Genomic DNA, 18,236 nt, shown 5'->3' on the forward strand with positions numbered 1-18,236 from the left:
ACCCTGGGACAGCTGCTAAAGAGGGTCAGATAAAAGCATGGACTAGGACTCAGGAGGCCTGGGTTGCTTTCCAGCATTGATTTTAGAAGTTTAAAGAGCCTCTCTCAAACATTCATGGCCAAATTCGGAAGGATGCTGTAAGATCTCTTTGCCTTTATATACACAGTTCTCCCAGAAACGTATTTTTCTTACGTGGAGCAGATTCCTCATCTGCTTGAAGAACTCCTATTCATCCTTCAAAAACATGGTCTGCCATCACCTCTTCTGTTGATACCTTGCCTGTTCCCTCCCACCCAGGGAGAATTATCATTCCCTTCCTCCTCTGTGCGCTGCATTTTGTATACATTTTGATCCGGGCATGTTTAAAATTCTTTTAATGTTTATTTATTTTTGAGAGAGAGAGAGAGAGAGAGAGAGAGAATGGGGGAGGGGCAGAGAGAAGGAGACATGGCATCTGAAGCAGGCTCCAGGCTGCGAACTGTCAGCACCAAGCCCAACGCAGGGCTCAAACTCATGAACTGTGAGATCATGACCTGAGCTGAAGTCAGACACTTAACCGACTGAGCCACCCAGGCACCAAGGTCATGGCCTGGCTCACAAATTATTTGCTTGCAGGCGGCCTGTATACGACACTAAGCTCCGTGTCACGGGATCTGGGGGAACTACCTCCCATTTGCCTCTTTATCCCAGGGTCTTGGCACACAGGAGCTCAACGCGGTTTATTCTTTAACTGAACTGAACACTCTCAAGCTTCTCCTTCCCCCGTTGTCAAAGGGGAATGACAACATTTGCCCTCGCCGCCTGAAGGCATTTTTTAAATGAGAGTAAAAGGACCAGTAAATAAAAATCCCTTGAAAACGAGCATGAGAGCCTCCATGAAGGCCAAGTCCAATAGATGCTGCTTGGCCAGAGCCTCTGGTTACTCAGCTGGACACAAGTTGACCTCACTTGGCTCAGGAAGTGCCTGGGGCTCTCCTAAGCCTTCAGGACCATCACTGTGACCATGGGTGTGGTTGGGGGGTCAGTTCAGAACTGTGATTAAGAGCTCATGACTGTCTAAAAATCTGTCCTCATCACCCTCCAGCCCCTTCCCCTGTCTTGTTTTTCTTCCTTGTCCTTATCACTCTGGGACATCATCCAATTTAGTGATTTGCTTGATGAATGTTATGCTGTGGCAACAGTGGCTGTTTGCCTACCCAGATCCTCTGGTCCATCCTCTTTGGTCTCTGGCCAGATCCCGCTCCCCAGCCCCTCTTGAGGTTGAATGTGGCCACGGGACTAAGTTTCGGTCACAGAAAAGAAAACAAGAATGACGGTTGCCTCTACCCCCAGGCCTAGGCTTTAGCACGCTGGTGGTAGTCCCTTGGTGCTCCCTTCCACATTCCTGCCCACTACACAGACATGGTAGCAGCCAAGCTCCCTCCAACCAGGTGAAGACAGTGTCCCAGGTGCTGAGCAGAGCAATGGCTTGGAAGGAACCTGGGTTGTCTCCAGTGACCATGAGGGGCAGGGCTGCCCCTCCCCCCCCCAATCTGGGAAACACGCCTTGAATTACTACTTGAGAGAGGAATCTACTTCTTTGTTCCTTGATTTAATACATCTCCAGATCTCTTTGTTACAGCAACCCAGCCTTCCCCTAACTAATGCACGCTGATGCTCTGGGATAGCTGGGACTTTGTCTTTTTTTGTTGTTCACTGCAGTGTTTCCACTGCCTGGCCCATAGTAGATGTTCGAGCTCAAATTTGCTGTATAAATAAATGAAGCCAGATGTCCAAGTTTGAACCGGGAGAAGCCATGTTACCCTAACCCTGTGGACCTCAGTTTCCCACCTGTAAAGTAGGGATAGTTATGGGACCCAACATTCGGATTATCAGCAAGATTAAGATAATACAGTTACAGCCCACAGAGCAGTGCTTAACATATAGCAAGCCCTCCATGTTAGATACCATTATTATTAATTATTATTGTAAAAATGTCATGTTCTCAGCACCCTTGGAGGTCTTCAGTTATATTGAAAATGATTTCATGTCAAATGAGAGGAAATCTCAGGGAAAAAATGAGCCAAAGCAGCTAGGAGAGCAGATGTGTCTACTTTTGCCAGTGGCTGGCACCAATGAAGTATATTCACCCATTAATGGCTTGCTTCCTGAACTTGGGGAGTGATGGCTTTGGAAAATACATGCAGATTTATGCAAATCACATACAAATTCCCATAAAAATAGCCTCCGGTGTGCCCCCGCATTTGCTAGAAAGAAGTCGGGTGGCTCTACACTATTTGTTCCCATCTGCCCTCTCAGAAATTCCGACACACCTGGAAGGAGAGAGGTGCGTGCACGCACGTGGAGGTGTGCACGTGGGGCACGCGCAGGGCTGTGTGCGGTAAGGTGGGGGGAGGGCAGGAGAGGCTAGCGAGGACAGCTTAAATACTGCTGTGCAATCAGAGATGTGTGGCTCGTCCAAAATAAACTTTAAAATGCCAGGCTCCGAGGGCCTGCCTCCAATCAGTGCCTCCACTCTGCAGCCCCGCGTTCGTTACCACAGACCCCGCTTGAGGACACGGGAGCCACAAATGGAGCACAGGAACCTCGTTCCTGGTTTGAAAGAGCTCGCCAGCTGTGCAGAGCTGAGCCCTCCGAGTCTTGGTTTCCGTTAAACAGACACAATGACCCCTGGCCTGGTCACCCAAGTGCTTTAAGGACTATCTGCGATTATGGGTGGAAGGGGCTTTGCAGTCTGACAAGTGGTTCATGAGAGTGTTTGGGACCACCGTGCTTATTACTGTGAAGGAAGATGTAGGCAAGGGGCAGAAGCCACAGGGCCACGGAGCAGTCTGCAGGCCTTGTGGAGTTGAACAAATAGTTCTGTGGCATCATTACAGAAACCCATACCTCTTGAACTTTGCTTTGTTTTATATAGATCTTTATTTATGCTTATTTATTTTTGAGAGAGACAGACAGAGACAGAGTGTGAGCTGGGTAGGGGCAAAGAGAGAGGGAGACACAGAATCCGAAGCAGGCTCCAGACTCCGAGCGGTCAGCGCAGAGCCCGACGCGGGGCTCGAACTCACGAACCGCTCAAGCTTTGCTTCAAAGCTTTGGAAAGCTTCAAATACTTCCATATGGCAGAATCATTCATTCATACATATGTGCACTCATTGATTCATTCAGCAAAGACATTGGGCACCTGCCCCAGGCAGAGCCCTATGCTGGGTTCCAAGATTCAAAGATGGCAAAGACACGATCTTTGCTCACAAGGACATTTCTCTGCTGTGTCCTTGCTCCCAAGGACCTCTTTCTTCTCACACCAGAGCTCACTAACCATCCAGCAGGGGAGACAAGTACGTCATCAATAACTGCCATGCCGCATGCAAGAAACAATAATAGAAGCCTGGAGAGCAAGAGGTGGAAAATAGAGAAGATTTGGCCGCACCTGGGAAGGTCAAGGCCACCTGGAAAAATGCATGGTGTCTTCCAGGGTGAGCAGGAGTCTGCCAGGTGGGCCGGCAGAGGGAATGCTGTGCGCCAGGGTACAGAAGCATGAAGCTACAAGGCCATGTGCTCCAAGATCTGATTTGGGAAATATGGCCAACAGTGTCAAGATGTGCCTTTCCCCACTCATGCCAGCCCGGGCATCCCTGACGCCTCCAAATGCCTGTGATACTTACGAACCCATGAGATTTGTGTGGTGGTTATATTATACAGCGAGTCCTTGAATGGCTTGCTGCCTGCTGCTCCCGTGTGTCCCGTCTCCTCAAGGGGACTGTGAGTCATCTGAGAATAGAGGTTGTCTACTCCATCTCTGTCCCTCTAGGACCCAGGTCAGTGCCTTTCTTGTGACTATTAGGCAGGCAACAGACGTTTGTTGCGGGAAGTGTCCAAACGGACGACAGTGTCGGGACATTGCTACTTTTGAGATGTTGTGCCACATGCTGACTTGTACATTATCTCATTTAATCCTCCCAATAACCCTACGAAGTGGCTACTACGAGTCCCCATTTTACAGATGTAGCAACTGAGGCTTCGCAAGATTACTTGCAGATGAGATACAGCTTCATCCTGGTGAACTAGGATTTGAATACTGGGTGACTGGCCCAAGAACCGATGCTTTTAGCTCTGACTCTACCCAACTTTTACTGCCCTTGTTCAGTGCACTTAATAAAACAGTATGAATTGGAGTTTTACAGACGGGCATGTAAGTCCTAAGCTCTAACCAAATTGTGGTTATTTCTTCTCATGGCTGCTTCCTAAGCCATGGCTCCTAAAGCATGTGCCTGTTCTGTCTTTGTATCCCCACAACTAGCACGGCACCTATTCTCCCAGGATGGAGAATAAGGGGACCAGGGAATTGTCTGGGGCAATTCTGGAAGGACTCCCTGGAAGAGGCCAAGTTTCTTTGAGCCAAACTGGGAAGCTGGTGAGAGGCAAGACAGAAAGAAGGTGTGTGCGAAGGCTTGAAGGTGGGTGTGACAAAGCCATTTGCGGGTGCTGCGTGCTTTTGATGGAGTGGAGAGGAACTAGAAATGTATTTGGAGGAGCCCCCAAATCCCAGACTACTTTAGGGGTGTCACTGGAGCACTATGTGCTACACACACAGTTGCCTTTCCCTCCATGAGACCAGAGCTGAGGCCAGTTTTGGAGCGATGACAGTCCTTGCTCCCCGGAAGAGGTGGATGGACATCTTCAGGTGAGACACCACTGGAAGCTATTGATAAACTGGTAGGCTAGTTGAGAAGCATCACCTGCAGGTAGCAATGAACTTGATTAAACATTTCTTCCGGGCCTATTATGCTCTGGGGCTGAGTCTAGGAACTGGGTCTACATAATGGCCAGGTATTCCATTTAGTGGCAGAAGGTGAGTAAAGTAACAAGCAAGCTAGGTAATGTCAGGTGGTAATAAAAGCTTGGAAGTAGGTGAAACAAGATGGTAGCATGGAGAGTAACTGGGGAGAAAGTGAGGCCAGTGAAAGCCAGTCCAAGGAGGTGACAGTTGAGCTGAGGAAGCCTGATGACCAAATGGCACCAGCCATGCTAAAAAGCTGGGAGGAAATTGTTCCAGACAGAGTGTACAGATGAATTGGAAGCACAAAGGATCAGAGTGGCTAGAGGGTGGGGAGCCAGAGGGGGAGTGGTCCCCAAATGGCGTGGGAGAGGCGTGTGGGGCCAGACTGCACAGGGTCTGGTAGGATTTTATGCCAAGTACCACAGTGTATTAGCTAGCTATTGCTGTGTAACAAGTTACCCCAAGAAGTAGCACTTTAAAACAAAACACGCTTTATTTTTACCTCCCAGTGCCTGTGGGTCAGGAATCTGGGATGCCCTCACTGTGCCCTCTACTTCAGGGTCTCTTACAGTCAGCCATCAAACTGTTGGCTGGGCTCGTGTGGTGGCTTGCTGCCCATGTGGTTGTTGGTAAGATTCAGTTCGTCACAGGCTGCTGGTCTGGAACCATCCTCACTTCTTTACTATGCAGGCCACTCCAATGTAGCAGCTTGCTTCATCAAAGCGCACAAGCCAAAGAGGCAGCAGAGAGAGAGAGAGTCTGACAGCAAGACGGAAGCGACCGTCTCTTGTAACCTAATCTTAGAAACGGCATCTGTCACCTTGGCCATATCCTACTCATTAGAAGTAAGTCGTGGGCCTTGCCCCCAGTCAAAGAATATCAGCAGGGGGCATCACCGGGGAGGTCGTGTTAGAAGTCTGTTGGCCTCGGGGTGCCTGGGTGGCTCAGTCGGTTGAGCGGCCAACTTCGGCTCAGGTCATGATCTCGCGGTCCGTGAGTTCGAGCCCCGCGTCGGGCTCTGAGCTGACAGCTGAGAGCCTGGAGCCTGTTTCAGATTCTGTGTCTCCCTCTCTCTGACCCTCCCCCGTTCATGCTCTGTCTGTCTCTGTCTCAAAAATAAATAAATGTTAAAAAAAAAAAAGTCTGTTGGCCACACACAGAAGGCCACTGGAGGTGTCTAAGCAGGGAGATGACGTGATCTGATGTATATTTTCAAAGGATCACGTTGACTTTCTTGAGTACGTGCAGTGTGGGCAGGGGTTGGGCAAGAATGGAAGCAGGGAGGCCAGTGGGGGCTTCTGTGTGAGATGATGCTGGTTTGGACTAAGGAGGTAACAGTGGAGAGGCAGAGAAGGTCAGCCAAGGATGCCTCACCAACCGATAGGAGGGGCTGGGGACAAACACAGAGGAACTGAGCATGACTCGTGAGCTTGCAGTCACATGGCAGGATGAGGGTGCCTTTGACTCCTGGGACGCACGCTCTGCGTTTCCTCTCCCCCTGGGAAAGAGAATCCTCATCCTCCTCGGGCCCTCCCCAAGGTCACACGTTCGCTGGACGGCTAGCGAGCATCAGGAGCACCGGCCGGGAGCACAGCACAGATGTCTCCTCGTGCCGGGCTGAGGGACTGACCCCCATGTCCTCGGTCTGATTAGTCCGCCCACGCTCAGACCAACCAAGCCAGCGAAGCGGGGGTGTGGTTGGAGAACCGCTCACCTGGAACTGCGCTGGCAAAGTCATTCAGCGCCCCCTGGTGCGTGCGTGCGCGTGCGTGCGCGTGCATGTGTGTGCGTGCGTGTATGTCTCAGAAGGTCTACGGTTGGAGTGGGGAATACGGTAGAGGGAAGGGAGAGTTCTGAAAACCCACCGTCAAGTTTTAGGGCGTTCCAAACAAATACGTTCCAGAGAGGCAAACACGTTCTTCACCTGAAGAACACCACCTCTGTGGGTGAAATGAGAGATGATTATGTGGCTGCCATTTGTTGTGACGGCCCGGTGGCCAAGCACTTGACAGATACCTCACTTCATCCCCATAACAACCCAGTGAAGCAGGCACCAGGGTTACCCCATGTAACCTGAGGGAATGGGAAACCCGAGGCTTCGGGAAGTTAAGCAACTTGCCCAAGGTGACAGAGCCAATGAGTGGGAGGGCCAGGATTTGATCCAGGTCTGTCCGACTCCAAACCCGCGTTCGAAACCACTACCACCTTACTGCCTCTCATTTAGGCCGATTGAAGATTCGTTTCCTGGCTCGAGGGATGAAACTAGGGGCAGGAGATCTTCTTCTAAGTGGGTCCAGGCTCATCAGAGCTCTCGTCAGCCCTGACCTAGTGGTTAGGAGACAGAGCAGTCACCCCAAGAAAGGGTCCAGCCCTTACCAGCGCAGGCAGTGGATAGCGTGAGAAAGGGTGGGGGGGGGGATATGGAAGAGCTCGGGGTTGGCCAGTTAGTTGGGGGGACAGAGTCACAGTGTCCATGGGCCAGGGAGCTGGCTCCATGGAGTCAGGCTGTCCCAGGCACAGGGCCAGGGTGTATCTCCTTTCCCGGGGCCCTTGGGGTGTCCTTACGCCTCCTTCCCAGGTCAGCCAGGCGCTCATCAGAGGCAACACCCACCAGTAACCCAAATGACATCACCAAACACCAGCCACACTCATCATTCAAACCTAGCATCCGCTCCTAAACTCAGACTCCTGCACATACCATACTGGCATCATCTTGCTTACAATTTAGGGCCTGGGATTTTGGCTCATTTAGAGGTCTGTCTGCCAACCAAAGGGAGAAAACCTCATGACCGGATTGTTTCTGTTTACGGGGAGCAGGCCCCCACATAGGAAATTTCCTGGGGGGGGGGTCATTGTCCACATAGCTTCCCAAGACCCAACCTCACGGGGAGACAGATATGGGGCACTTATAAAACAAGGCGGGGAGGGCTCCGGGAGCACAGGAGGAGTGGGGAACTCTGCTTGGCTAGTTGGGGAAGGCATGACATCAGGTTTTGAACACATCAGAATACCTTGGGTATTTGCCACCTCTTGAATAGGAATCACAAAGAAGGAGCTGGCTGACAGTCTCTGAAGGTCTGTCCCTGTCACCTGCAACATTTTCCCTCAGGTTGCAAGAGGCCCCCTTCCTGGGGCAGGAGCAGGGTGAGCAGAGCAGCTGGGGAGTCTGGATGCCTGTGTTCTATTTCCAGCAGCTATCACTGACTCACCGTGTGACCTTGCTGAGGTCACAGCTATGTTTTCTTTGCCTGGGGAAAATCAGAGGTGGCAAAGTTTGCATTTCCCCAAGGCATAGGAGTCCTGGGACATTAGGGGCCCCTCCCTGCCCCCCACAAACCCCAACAGAGTCTTCTCCCACTGACATTAATGAAAAAGGCTTAGATTTAGATTCGAGGGACTTTGGGGGAACACTCAAAGCAAGAAGCAAAGAGTTCTGCCATAGTGAGACTTACGGCCTCTTTTTAATGTAGCGTTCCCCTAAATATGCTTCAGATCACGTCCCCTCCCGGTATTTCCCCACGTGGGCCTTACATAGTCTGTGGAAGAGGAGAGGGAAATTATTTTCTCCCTGGTTTCACGATGAGGAAATCCAGGCCAGGTAGGGGGGTATTTCTCAACATTTTTCATTACCGGGAGCCCCTTTTGTTACGTTACCTACCACCCTGCATCTCCGTTTTGCAAGCCCTTGCTAAGTAAATACTCTGCATTTATTAAGTAGGAATGCATCTCTGTTTTCATTCATCAAAGTCATCCATGAGTGCCAGTTTCTGCTCTGCACAAAAGAACTAGGGCTACCGTCAAGTTCATCACCAAGAATTCCAGCATTGGCTCCGGGTGACCTCTTCACAGGTAAAGGTCCAGTTCTCACCAGAGTTTTACAAAACTCTGAAAAGAGTTCACCATCAAAGGGCCCAAGGACCCCAGGTGAAGAAGTACTTCCCTAGAGACATCAAGGGGCCCGTGAAAGTTTCTGTGGCTCGTGGTGGGGCCAGGACCGGGGCCAGGAGCCTGACTCCCAGGCCAGGCTTCCAGCAACCACACTACTTTGGTAGGAATGGCTGGCACACACTGAGACACACTCGCAAGGTGGCCGCCACCAAATGCAGGTGTCCCAAAGCAAGGACGCTGAGGGCTTAGCCCGGTGACAAACGGGTTCTCCTGGGGACTGCAGTGAGCAGCCGGAACCAAGCCTGAGACTGGAAAGGGGGAGGAGGTAACAGATCGGTGCAGGGTGTTCCCGGAGAGTTGCAACAGGGGGACTTGTCTATTCTGCCACCGGCCTGTGCTTTGTCTGACATTAAAATACTACCTCATTTATGCAGTCTGGGGTACTCTCACCCACTCTAGGAGGATTCGGATTATTTCTCCCTGCACCTGCCTCTTCAAGGGGATGATGCCAGAGCGGGGGCTGAACCCCTGCACCTGGGGATGATAAAGGCAAGCGGGGGACCCTGGGAAAGCAGGGCACAGAGGATTCGGGAGGTCTGGAATGGTGGCCTGGAGTACAAGCAGAGAAAAGAGCTGCAGGGCCCCAAGAGCTGTTCCCTGGAACTCTTATCCATGACCGCTCCCCACCCTCCACCCCCACCCGCCACCACGCCCTGGTCTTCTGCAAACACTTGTCATCTGTTGAGCTGGTGGCTCAGCCCCAGAGGCTCAGGTTTTTGATCCATCGGAAGGCATCAAGACTGCATGTACCTTTGGAAAAAGGCTGAGGCTTAGCTCTTACAGTTTTAGAATCTGAGCCTCCACCAGTCTGTGTTGGGCCAGGGACCAGGGCAGGGTCTCCGGGGGCCTGTTGCCCAACAGCTGTTCCCTGGGTTATTTTGGTTCAGTGGGAGCTTATCAATTCCAGCGTATTTGGATCAAGAGAGCCAACAGCAAGACAATCTCTGGCTGGTTCTGTGGGGACATCTCCAACATTTCTGAAATGAGCGGGGGTGGGGAAAAGAGTTTGCTGGGGGAGTAGTTTCCCCAGGAGGGAAATCTCCTGCCAGTATCATACCTATCACCTTCTCCAATTTTACGCGGGGTCCAGAGAGGCGGAGGCACTGGAACTGAGGCCACACCCCTGGGGAGCCAGGTCTCTGACCCCAGGCCACAGTGCCTCTCCGCTGGGCCTCGGGCAGACCAGCAGCCAGGTCGGATCGTGCCAAGGGGGATTCCAGTTCCCGACAAGCTCCGGCCAGCATGGAAAGCGCTGACTGGCCCTGGCTTCCTTTTGGGCCACAGCGAGGGGGGGAGGGGGGTGGGGCAGGCAGCTGCCCGCCTCACTGACCCCGAGTGCCTCCCTGAGATGGGTCGAGTGCGGGTGGGCGGAGTGAGGCAGGAAAACGAGCCACTCTGGAGCCCCGCCCAACCCTAGGTCAGCAGCTCCTGGCTTGGCCCCCCAGAGCCCTCGGGGACTGCCCCCGGGGCGCAGAGCCAGAGGGACCCAGGCCGCTTTCCCTTTGGCAACCGGCCTGGCGCCCGGGGAGCGCGCTAAGGCACCAGGTGGGCGCACGCCCCCCACACGCCCTCTGGAAATCGCCAGGGTGGGGGGCGCTCCGTAACCGAACTTAGTCGTCGAGCGCGCTCCTGGCAAGTCCCAGCGACAGGTCTTATTGCCGGGTCTCAGAAAACAAGCGGCCCCGGGTGGGGCCGCTTCGGCGAAGTCCCCTCGGCAACCTCTATGGCTCCCGCCTCTCCCTGGGATTTTCCAGCGGGTTAATTTCCTGTCCGGGTAAGTCCTTCGCGAGTCCTCGCCCCTCCCTCCCCGACTCTCCCCTGTGCGTCCCCGCCGCCCCGGACTCCCCCAGTCCGTCCGCGTCGCGCTCGGTCGCCCCCGCGCGCCCGGGCGCACGCCCTCCCCGCCCCGGCCGCCCTCCAGCTCCCAGCGCCCGGCCGCCCGGGGCCCCGCGCACCGCCCCGCGCCGGGAGGGCTCGCCCCGAGAGCCACGTCCGCGTAGCCGCGGCTCGCGCGGGTCCCCCCCGGCCATGCGCCCCCCCGCCGTCCCCCGCGCCCCCTCCGGCGCCCCCGCCGCCGCCGCCGCCGCGCTGGGCGTCCGCAGCCTCCTCCTGCTGCTACTGCTCCGGCCCGGGCACGCGTGCCCCGCGGGCTGCGCCTGCACCGACCCGCACACCGTGGACTGCCGCGACCGCGGGCTGCCCAGCGTGCCCGACCCTTTCCCCCTGGACGTGCGCAAGCTGCTGGTGGCCGGCAACCGCATCCAGCACATCCCCGAGGACTTCTTCATTTTCTACGGCGACCTGGTCTACCTGGACTTCAGGAACAACTCGCTGCGCTCGCTGGAGGAGGGCACGTTCAGCGGCTCGGCCAAGCTGGCCTTCCTCGACCTCAGCTACAACAACCTGACCCAGCTGGGCGCCGGCGCCTTCCGCTCGGCCGGGAGGCTGGTCAAGCTGAGCCTGGCCAACAACAACCTGACGGGCGTGCACGAGGCCGCCTTCGAGACGCTGGAGTCGCTGCAGGTGCTGGAGCTCAACGACAACAACCTGCGCAGCCTCAACGTGGCCACCCTGGCCGCGCTGCCCGCGCTGCGCACCCTGCGTCTGGACGGCAACCCCTGGCTCTGCGACTGCGACTTCGCCCACCTCTTCTCCTGGATCCAGGAGAACGCGTCCAAGCTGCCCAAAGGTGAGCCTGCAGGCGGGACCGTACCCTGGGCTGGGGGTGACGGGGAGGGAGCAGGCGGCCTCGGGTCCGGCCCGGACGAGGCGGGACTGGGTGCTTCAGAGCAACTGCCCCAGGAGTGTGGTGCAGGCAGGTTCCCAGCCTGAACGTTGCCCGGAGGTCTGCCGGGGACAGCGGGTGGGCCGGCTCGCATCTGGACTCTCTGGGGTTTCTGGGCCCGGATGCCATGCTTCTACACCTGTTTCTCCAACAACTCACTTTCCAAAGTTAGGGACCTACCATCCCTCTGTTACCCACGTCCGAGATGGACTCATTGGGCTTTGGGTCCTAGTCCTGGTGGGTACAGATTATTTAGGGGCCCCTCCTAAGGGCAAGACGCCCTCCCGTGTGGGAAAGAGCTGGGTGCCGTCTTCGCCACGCTGAAAGTGGAAGGATCCAGCCAATTCTGAGGGCTCTCCGGCAGCCTCCAGAGCCTGAGCAGGTCTGTTTCTCAGCTCTGGTGTCTGAGAGGGATGAGAGGTCTTTCTGGTGAGGAGTGATGGCAGCCTGCTTAACAGCCAGTGATGCAGTAAAGATTTGCAGTTCTGGGGCTTTGCAGCCCAGATGTGAAATAGCGGAATAAAAACCTTGCAGGCCGGTGCCCCCTTTCCTTTCCTGGCGTGCTTTTCCAGTGGCGACATGGGCATACGGACCCCTCTGGCAGATGGGGACACAGCGGGCACAGAAGTTAAGGGGCCCTGAAGCGAGGCAGAGCTGAGAAGAGGGGACCCCGGCATCCACAGAGATGAGCCCCAGGATGGGGAGCAGGCAGAATGTCCCTACCCTCAGTGGATTCCAGTGTTCCACTGGCGAGCATGTAAGCATCAGTCCTAGCAGTGACCTTGCGAAGCCTCCCACCTTGCCCCCAAGGCTTTGGCACAGTGGGACCCAGAGCTGTAAGTCACACGTTAGAATAGGTGACATAGATGCGGGTTTCGCTTTGGTGTATCTTTTTTCCATTTCTTGCGATTTCAAGGACGTTGCTCGTCTATGCCCTGAATTCCTGTGATCCCTTATTCACTCCAGACTTTCCTAAGCACGGCCCCCAGGCGTCGGGGGCAATCACTCCCCTGCAGACGCAGGCCCCTGAGCTGGCGTTTTCAGCCCAGGCCGGCTCTGCCACGTGAGCAAGTCCTAAGCAGATCTGACCTGCCTTCACTCAGCTGCCTGGTTCTCCGCACCTCCCCACCTCCGGGAGACCGGAATGTCCAGATAAAAACGTCATTGTGGGATGGCGGTACGCACTGGTTCTCACCGCTCCTGCCTTTGCTTTTGGGTGGAGTTGGCCTCCCTAAGCCCTGTTAGTAGTTGAGTTGGCATCATTGGTTCCACTTGCATGAGGGCAAGGTGTTATAGAGTTGGAGGCTCTAGATTTCAGTCTCACTTCTGCCACGGATGGCTGTGACCTCGCACAGGGCTCATACCCTGTCTGGGTTTCAGACTCCTCATCTCTAAAGGGCTTTGCTTGAGGGCCACCTGGGTGGCTCGGTCGGTTGAGTGTTCGACTTCGGCTCAGGTCATGATCTCGCAGTTCGTGGGTTTGAGCCTCGCGTCGGGCTCTGTGCTGACAGCTCGGAGCCTGGAGCCTGCTTCAGATTCTGTGTCTCCCTCTCTCTCTCCTCCCTTCCCCTGCTCATGCTCTCATTCTCTGTGTTTCTCAAAAAATAAGTAAACATAGAAAGAAAGAAAGAAAGAAAGAAAGAAAGAAAGAAAGAAAAAGAAAGAAAGGGCTTTGATTGACCCCTGAGGTGTCGACAGAACCCTGGATGTAGAGTCAGAACACACAGGTTTGAGTCCCGGTGTAAAACACCGGGTGAGTCTGGCCAGGTCCCTTAACTTTTTTGAGCCCTGTCTTCCTCCCATGTGAAATTGGGACACGGATAATGCAGGGTGGCCCATCTGACCGCGTGGTCGTCCGGATCAAAACCGGATAATGTGGGCGAAAGTAGAGAGCAGTGAGACAGCAAGGTGCTATTCCTCCCAGGGTCTGTGATAGAGGGAAGAAAAGGGACACCAGATGGGGATGTGTGGCCGGGGGAAAGGATGGACAGGTTCAGAGCAAGGAGCAGAGTCCGGGCCCTGGCTGACGGTCGGTCTGGTTCAGCGGGGAGAGGACAGAGGCAGCGAGGAGGGAGCGCGTGGTCTCCGTGGGGGCTGCCGTGAGCGTGGCCAGAGCGGCGTCCCGAGAACCGCGAACCACAGCGGGGTGCGTGGCGAGGGAACTAGCCCGGGGCCTCGACGCAAGAGAGCTGAGTTCCGATTTTGACTCACGTTTCTCTCTGAGCCTCAGTTTCCCTTGCCTCTGCCTTCAGAATGCAGTAAGAGTGTCCCCCGCGTCGTTTGCGGTGAGGTTTGAAGAAGGTCGGTTCTGGCGAGGGCGCAGCGGTGCTTAGCACAGCAAGGGTGCTCTCTGGAAGCCAGCCGCCCCGTCCCTCCTCCTCCCGCCTTGCGTCTTCGCAGAGGCTCAGGGCAGCGTGGCTGAGGAACCAGACTGGGCCCAAATCCTGCCTCGACTTCTTGCTAGTTGGGTGGCCTTGGTTTCCTCCTCTGTGAAATGGACATGATGCCTAGCACCCACCTCCTGGGGTTATTGGGAGGATTAAAGAGGTTTGGTTTATGAAACACCAAGAACAGTGCCCGGCACCCAGCAATCCTGTGGAAGTGTTAGTGCTGTTGTTATTATCCTGTTTTAACAGGAAGGCCCGGAGAGGTGAGGGCACCGAGAATTAACAACAGCTGGGGGGGCACACGGGGACCTCAAGGCTTCCAGCCCCCTGCCACGATGTGGCCACCCACTTCCTGCCGAGGAAAATCGGGCTTCGTGGAGTCAGTCCAAGCTGCAGGGTTTTCTAGACAAGTGCCCTGCCTCCCCCAGGGGGAGGGGGTTCAAAGGCAGGAGCAAAGGGATCCTGTCCTCATTGCCTTTTCCTCGCCTCCCTGTCCCCTCCCCCAGAGAAGCAGAAAGGAGCAGAGCAAGTGACCTTGACAGGCTCAGACATTTACAAAAATACATTCATCTGCCAGGCGAACCTCTCGTGCGGCCGCTGTGCTGATGGGAGAGCTCCCCTCACAGACCACACCACAGCTGGGAGGAAGGGACGTGTTGGGGATGACGGGTCCCCTCCATCCAGGCTCCTTTGGGGCTTAGGGCTGGGGCTGGGACCTTAGGAGGGACTGCCGGGCTAGGGCTGGGTCTGAAGGAAGAGGAGACCGAATGCCTGCTGGAATGCCCATCAGCCAACTTAGCAACAAAACAAACAAAGCTGACAAACCTAAACAAACAACCAAGGGACACCTCCCCCAGGATGCCTAATTAACTCTGAACTTCAGATAAATAATGCATAATATTTTAGTATAAGTATGCCTCACGCAGCCCCTGGGATATACTTACACACAAAGTTATTTGTTGTTTTCTGAAATTCAGCATAACTGAGCCACCCTGGCTCCACATAACTGGCCTGACCTTGCGGTGTGCGTCACTTTGTAGTTTACGAGTGCCACCCCCTTTAATACAACTGGGCCCAGCAGGTGCCTTTGCCCACAGTTTACCCAACAAGATGCAAAGAGGCGGTTTGTGGTCATGTGGTTAGTGGCTGAGATGAGTTTGTACTCAGGAGTGCCTGACCCTACACCTCATTCTTTCTGGTGGGCAGCGATCAGGGAGGAGGGCGAGAATATCCCCAACCCCCTCCCCCCTCCCCCCCCCCTCCCCGTCTCTGATTGCCCTGGGTGACAGCTGGCGGACCTTCCAGCCCCAGATCCCGCACCTGGTCTGGTGAGACAGTGGGTTCCGGGCAGGTTGGGACAGTGTGTTGCCAAGGGGACAGTGACCATCCCTCTTTAGGTAGAAAGGACTCCAGACCTGGAAGCAAGAGTCCTCAGCAACCACTCAGGCGAGCCGCGGGGTAGAGAGGGAGAGGGTGGGAGTGTCTGGAAAGAGGGAGCAGCAAGGTAACACCCTTGAGCTCTAAAGGTTCGTGCTGGCCCAGCACCTGGTCTCTTTAGCAGCCCAGTGAGATGGATTGGGAATGAAGACACAAGGGAGCTTGGTTGAAAAGGAGATTCTTGGGCCCCCAGGCCTACTGAGTAGGCCGCTGCAGGTAGGGGCCCAAGGTCTGCATTTTTAACCCCTTGCCCTGGGGCTTTCAGTATACACGGAGGCCCCTGCAGGTAGGAGGAGCCCTGGAGGGCCTCTGCATCTCTAGAAACCCAAGGTCTTGTCTTGGGTCAGTAAGCAGCTCATTAGCTATGTGCCAGTATCTCAGATTTTTTCTTTTGTGAACAAAGGAGTGGGTAGGCGGACTTTAAGGCTCCTTCCAACTCTAAAATTCGATGGTTTCAAGGAAGAGGGATCTTGTCCTCATTAAGGATCAGGAAGTTGAGGTGAGGGGAGGCCAGGTCCCTCTAGAGAGTCCTCTGCTGGAATCTAGGGGGCTGTGGTCTCTGTGTCGTAGGGTGGGGGCAGAGCACTCAGGACTCGGGGCTCCCAGGACGCCTCACCTGTCCCCAGCCTAGATCTGGGAGCCACAGGGAGGAAAGGCTGCTGGGTTTGAGAAACCCTAGGGACAGGCAAGGGGCTGTGTCTGTGCTCCACTTCAGAGGTGCATGGAGCCCGCAGACTGTCCACAACCCTCACCACGCCCCAGAGTGCCTCAAGGGCACATGCGGGTCCCAGGTGGAGGCCAAATTGCCTAGACATCTTCTTTCACCGTCTCTAACCACGGTGCACGTGGCCGGCAGGTCACAGCCCCCGGTCCCAGCGAAGCGATCTGAGTTTATCTTGTACCCCAAGGCCTTGACACAGGCAGCTATAGGGAGGGAAGGAAGGGCTGGGGGTGGGAAGGGGGACAGAGGGGCCACAGGTCATGCTTTGGGTCTGTAACCCTGGTCCCCTGCGTGGGCAGCCTCCTAGAGAAGGTCCACTATAGTGCCTGGAGTATCCAAGCGTTTGGGGGGCTCAGCTCCTGGGGGTCCCCGAGCCCTCTCTAGGAAGGGGTGTTGTGACAGGCAAGGTCCTGGACGAGTGACATGACTAACCCCTCCTTCCAGCCCCGACTCACTGCTCGCTGGGGGAGCTGCCCCCACTTGCCGGTAACCTACTTCCTTTTCTCATGTCAGACATAATGAGGGCCTGCCTTGGTCAGACGAGTGGGGACGTCTTGTCATACTGACAAAGTAAACAGTGTTTCAGCGAAAGGGACGACAACTGACGCTTTGCTGGAGGTAATTCGAGGCTGCAGGTGACTCCAAGGTGACTGTATTTCTTTTTCTTTAGAAATAAAAGCAGTTTGATTTTCCCAATTATAATATAACAGCCTCCTTGTATACGTGGGGAATATAGATGAGTATCGTGAAGGAAATAGAAACCACCCGAAATCCCACCACTACTAAAGTTTTGCTGTATTTTATTCCGGTCGTATTCTTATGCACATACATAGTTTTTTTGTTTGTTTGTTTTTTAAAAATTTTTTTTTTTAACGTTTATTTATTTTTGAGACAGAGACAGAGCATGAATGGGGGAGGGTCAGAGAGAGGGAGACACAGAATCGGAAACAGGCTCCAGGCTCTGAGCCATCAGCCCAGAGCCTGACGCGGGGCTCGAACTCATGGACCGTGAGATCGTGACCTGGCTGAAGTTGGACGCTTAACCGACTGAGCCACCCAGGCGCCCCGCACACATACATAGTTTTAAACTAATTGCTGTGGTATTATAGATCTTATTACTGATGGTTTTTTTCTCTTATTGGGTTGTGAGAGTTTCCTGTCATGACAGTACTTTGACAATGTAACCTGGGGCATGTGGGTGGCTCGGTTAAGCGTCTGAATTCAGCTCAGGTCATGATCTCACGGTTCGTGAGTTCAAGCCCTGCATCTGGCTCTGTGCTGACAGCTCAGAGCCTACCCACTTCAGATCCTCTCTCTCTGCCCCTCCCCGCTCACGTTCTGCCTCTCAAAACTAAATAAACGTGAAAAAAAAAAAGATTTAGAAGATGTAACTTTTTTTTTAAGTTTATTTATTTTGAGAGAGAAAGAGACAGAGAGAGAGAGAGAGAGAGAAAGCGCACACAAGCTGGGGAGGGGCAGAGAGAGAGGATCCCAAGCAGGCCCTGCCCTGTCAGCACAGAGCCCAATGCGGGGCTTGAACTCACAAACCGTGAGATCATGACCGGAGCCAAAACCAAGAGTCGGACGTTTAACTGACTGAACCACCCAGGTGCCCCGAAAATGTAACCTTTAATGGCCACAGAATACATCATTTGATGGATCTATTCGTTGAACCTGTCTCCTGTTGTTAGAAATGTGATTTATTTCTTTTTATCTTTTTTTTTTTTTTTTTTTTGGTATATAAACAGTGCTGATCTAAACATCCCACACATGTAAAGCTTGTGGATGCTTCTTGGTATTTCATTTCTTCGGTGCAAATTCTTTGAAGCGGAAATGCAGGGTGAAAGTCTGTGGTTGTTTTAACCATACGTTTTTTGGTTAAACCATACGTTTTTGGTCTGGATACGTTTTTTGCCTAATGGCACCCTAGGGAGGTGGCACCATTGGCAGGCAGGGAAGACCTGTCTTGCCACGTCTTTCCCAGCGTGATGTGTTATTATTTTTAAACCTGTTTCCCAGCAGACAAAACAGGGATATCTTCTTTCTTTAATCTGCCCATTCGAGCGGATGTTTTGGGTATGTTTATACACCTGAGAACCACGTTCCTGGCGGAGGTTGACTGAGATCTTCTTCCCTTTAGGCAGGTGGTCTCCCTCGTGCCTTTGACGGGTCTGTGCA

At 54.1% G+C, this 18,236-nt stretch overlaps 1 protein-coding gene across 1 annotated transcript in view; it reads left to right on the plus strand.

Annotated features, from left to right (window-relative positions):
* The first annotated feature begins 10,756 nt into the window (after positions 1-10,756).
* LRRC38 (leucine rich repeat containing 38) overlaps positions 10,757-18,236 on the plus strand; it is a 35,255-nt gene continuing 27,775 nt past the window's right edge. The window contains exon 1 of the mRNA XM_047872066.1: positions 10,757-11,417. Within this exon, the coding sequence (XP_047728022.1) occupies positions 10,757-11,417 (661 nt within the window). The remainder of the gene's footprint in view (positions 11,418-18,236) is intronic.

This window comes from Prionailurus viverrinus, chromosome C1, assembly GCF_022837055.1.
Source record: "Prionailurus viverrinus isolate Anna chromosome C1, UM_Priviv_1.0, whole genome shotgun sequence".
In the NCBI taxonomy this organism is placed as follows: domain Eukaryota; kingdom Metazoa; phylum Chordata; class Mammalia; order Carnivora; family Felidae; genus Prionailurus; species Prionailurus viverrinus.